Source organism: Suricata suricatta, chromosome 5 (genome assembly GCF_006229205.1).
Source record: "Suricata suricatta isolate VVHF042 chromosome 5, meerkat_22Aug2017_6uvM2_HiC, whole genome shotgun sequence".
NCBI lineage: Eukaryota > Metazoa > Chordata > Mammalia > Carnivora > Herpestidae > Suricata > Suricata suricatta.
Window position 1 is genome coordinate 138863366 of NC_043704.1, and position 3397 is coordinate 138866762.

Consider the following 3397-nt stretch of genomic DNA (forward strand, 5'->3'; position numbering starts at 1 on the left):
ACATAGGAGCACATGTACCCCAGTGTTCATAGCAGCAATGTCACTGCACCATTTCAACAGGGTTCTGCTGTTACTAAATCAGGACTTCGTAACTTGTAACTGTCCAGGGATATTAAAATGTAGATTGTGACTCTAGGTCTAGGGTAGTGTGTGAGATTCTGCATTTCTAACAATCTCCCATTGTGCTGCTGCTGCTGATGTGAGGACCACACTTTGAGAAGCAGGTTGATATTGCCCAGGAGATAGTTAAATTTTAAAAAAAATCCCTGTTAATGCATTTGCTAATATGTTACCCTGCATAGGTCATAATTTTTTATGTTTATTTTTGAGAGACAGACCGTGAGCAGGGAAGGGGAGAGAGAGAGGAGGGGGGAGACACAGAATCTGAAGCAGGGTCCATGCTCTGAGCTGTCAGCACAGAGCCCGGTGTGACCTCGAACCCACGAACTGTGAGATCATGACCTGAGTGGAAGTCAGACGCTTAACTGAGCCACCCAGGCACCCCGATCATACTATGTTTTAACCAGTCAAATTGACCAGGGGTAGGCAGACCTTTTCTGTAAAGAGTATTTTCAGCTTTGTGGACCATAAGGCTTCTGTCACAATTACTTAATTCTGTCTTCTCATGTGAAAGCGGCCATAGACAATACATAAATGAGTGGGCATGCTCTAGTGAAACTGCAGTTGATCCTTGAACAACACAGAAGTTAGGGGCACTGACCCCCATGTAGTCAAAAATTCAATGTACAACTTTTGACTCTTCTAAAATTTAAATACTAATAGACTACTATTGACAAAAAAACCCATCAATGAGCACATATTCTGTATACGTATTAGGTACTGTATTCTTACATTATGGTAAGCTAGAGAAATGTTAGCAAAAGAGAATGTTATTAAGAAACTCGTAAGGAAGAGAAAATACATTTACAGAACAGTATGTAAAAAATCTGCAAGTGGACCCGCACAGTTCAAACCCATATTATTCAAGGGTCAAGTGTATTTGTAAAAACAGGTATCTGGCCAGAGCCATAGTTTACTGACCACTGAATTATGCTTTTGAGTTTTAGTAAAGAGTTGCTGGTGCTAGAAATGTCAAACATAGTAGCCAGCTAGATGAAGAAATAGTTACATTTAGATGAAACCTTTCATCACACTTCAAGTTACACTCCAAGCTGCCTCTTAAGGAAATACATGCAACCCAGAGATCAGGAACTAAAAATGAACATGCTGACATTCCTGAGATTTTCAAAGGTTATTCCAGAGAAATGTTTTATTTTCGTATTGTTTTCTTGTCTTGGCTTTGTTCTTGTTCATTATTTAGAATTCTTAAAGCCTAAGTAGAAGTTTAAAAGGTTATTTTTTTTAATGTTTATTTATTTTGAGAGAGACAGTGAACGGGGTGGGGGCAGAGAGTCAGAGAGGGAGATCCCTGGTAGAACCTGATGCAGGGCTATATACCATGACCCATGAGATCATGACCAGAGTTGAGATCATAACTTGAGTTGAAATCAAGTCGGAAGCTCAATCGACTGAGCCACCCAGGCACCCCTTGAAAGGTTATTTGAAGCACCAAAGTAATGGTACAGACGTTTTTAGATTCGTGGGAAATATGCCAAATTTTACATTTAAATATGAGAAAAAATTAAAACATGGTTATAAAATTTTTCTCCACATTCGGAATCACTACACACTCACACACACACACACACACATACACACACACGCACGCACACACACACACACGCCCCACACGCCCCACTGATGAAAGATTCCTAGAAGAAAAACTATTCTACGCTTGAGTCAACATGGTTTCTCCCCCAGGGAAAGATATCAATCCAAATAAATGGAAAGATGTTTTATCTGAGATTTTAAAACCCATAGGCTTCTGTATTTATCTCATGGGGCCAAATGAGTCCAGGGTACTGGGGGTGGCCATGCATGTGGCATGTTAACGCACATGGTGATCCAAGTTGGGAGTTTTGTTATTAGAGCAAAAGATTCTTTTCATCCCATATATATGTACCTTTCTTTCTCATAGGCTGTACAGTGACTCCTGTGTTCAAATCAAATGTCGTTCTGATGATTTCTGTCTCTTATTTTATTAGATGTATGGCTGCAGCCGTAAAAGATGCAGGTGTACAACCTGAAGAGATATCCTATGTCAATGCACATGCCACTTCCACACCACTGGGAGATGCTGCTGAGAACAAAGCTATCAAACGTCTTTTCAAAGGCCATACCCAGGCCCTTGCGGTTTCTTCAACTAAGGGAGCCACGGGACATCTGTTGGGAGCTGCAGGGGCCGTCGAGGCAGCTTTTACTGCTCTGGCTTGTTATTATCAAAAACTACCACCTACTTTAAACCTGGATTGTACGGAACCAGAATTTGATCTCAATTATGTTCCACTGAAGGCACAAGAATGGAAAATTGAGAAGAGACGTATTGGACTCAGCAATTCCTTTGGTTTTGGTGGCACGAATGCAACACTTTGTATTGCTGGCATGTAGGACAAATCCTTTGTAATTAAACATTGATTTTTAAAAATGTTATAAACAAACTATCTTAAGTGGAGAAATAAAACGTTTATAGAAATATGTCAGTATTTATCAATATATATCAGTACCCAGATTCCCTTATATGTGTCAGGATTTTTCAACCCTGCCACTACTGACATTTTGGGCAGGATAACTCTTTGTAGGGGCAAGGGGGGCTGCCCTGAATATTACAGGATGCTTGGTAGCATCCTCATCTTTACCCACTAGATTCCAGTAGCACCCCCTTCTCTAGCTGTGACAACTAAAAATGTCTCGAGACCTTGCCAGGTGTTTTCTGGGTGGCAAAATAGTCCCCATATGAGAACCACTGATCAATATTTTCCTACTCTAGGTCAAAGGACTCTTTGATATTTCACCTGCTCTTGTCCCTTCCACAAACATTTGGTGAGTCGCTGCTCTGTGCTAGGCAAGGTTCTTGCCTTGTACCCCTCCAGCCGTACCATTCCCATACGACCTAAGGAGAAGGAATGTGAATGTAACTGGGAGTTTGCATCGTTGATCACCATTCTTTCAATAATGATTCTTTTCATACTATCTCTACAGAGATAAAGTAAATGAGTGAAATTTCCCTAAATTCCCAAGTCATGAGTTCTCTGAAGGAAGGAGGTAGAATTGGTTTGCCATTTCTTATTCTTTTTGTATTTACGGTAGCAACCATAAATTCATGGATTCATGGAGATAAAGGGCCTCAGGAAGTGGGGCAGAACTTGTTGGCAACTCAAGCCACGTCACCCCAGCCCACCTTTATTGCAGCTATGGTAGAGAGTTTTGTGTCTGCTTCCAGCTCCCAGCCCAAGTGCTCATGGTGCCTCTAATTTTCCACCTTGGGGCTTTCTCTAAA

The 3397-nt window shown here is 41.1% G+C and overlaps 1 protein-coding gene across 1 annotated transcript in view; it reads left to right on the forward strand.

The window, feature by feature from the left end:
• The window catches only part of OXSM (3-oxoacyl-ACP synthase, mitochondrial), a 5441-nt gene extending 2846 nt beyond the window's left edge, over positions 1–2595 (forward strand). Inside the window, exon 3 of the mRNA XM_029940367.1 lies at positions 2106–2595. Coding sequence (XP_029796227.1) covers positions 2106–2508 — 403 coding nt within the window. The 3' untranslated portion in view covers positions 2509–2595. The remainder of the gene's footprint in view (positions 1–2105) is intronic.
• Positions 2596–3397: the final 802 nt, after the last annotated feature.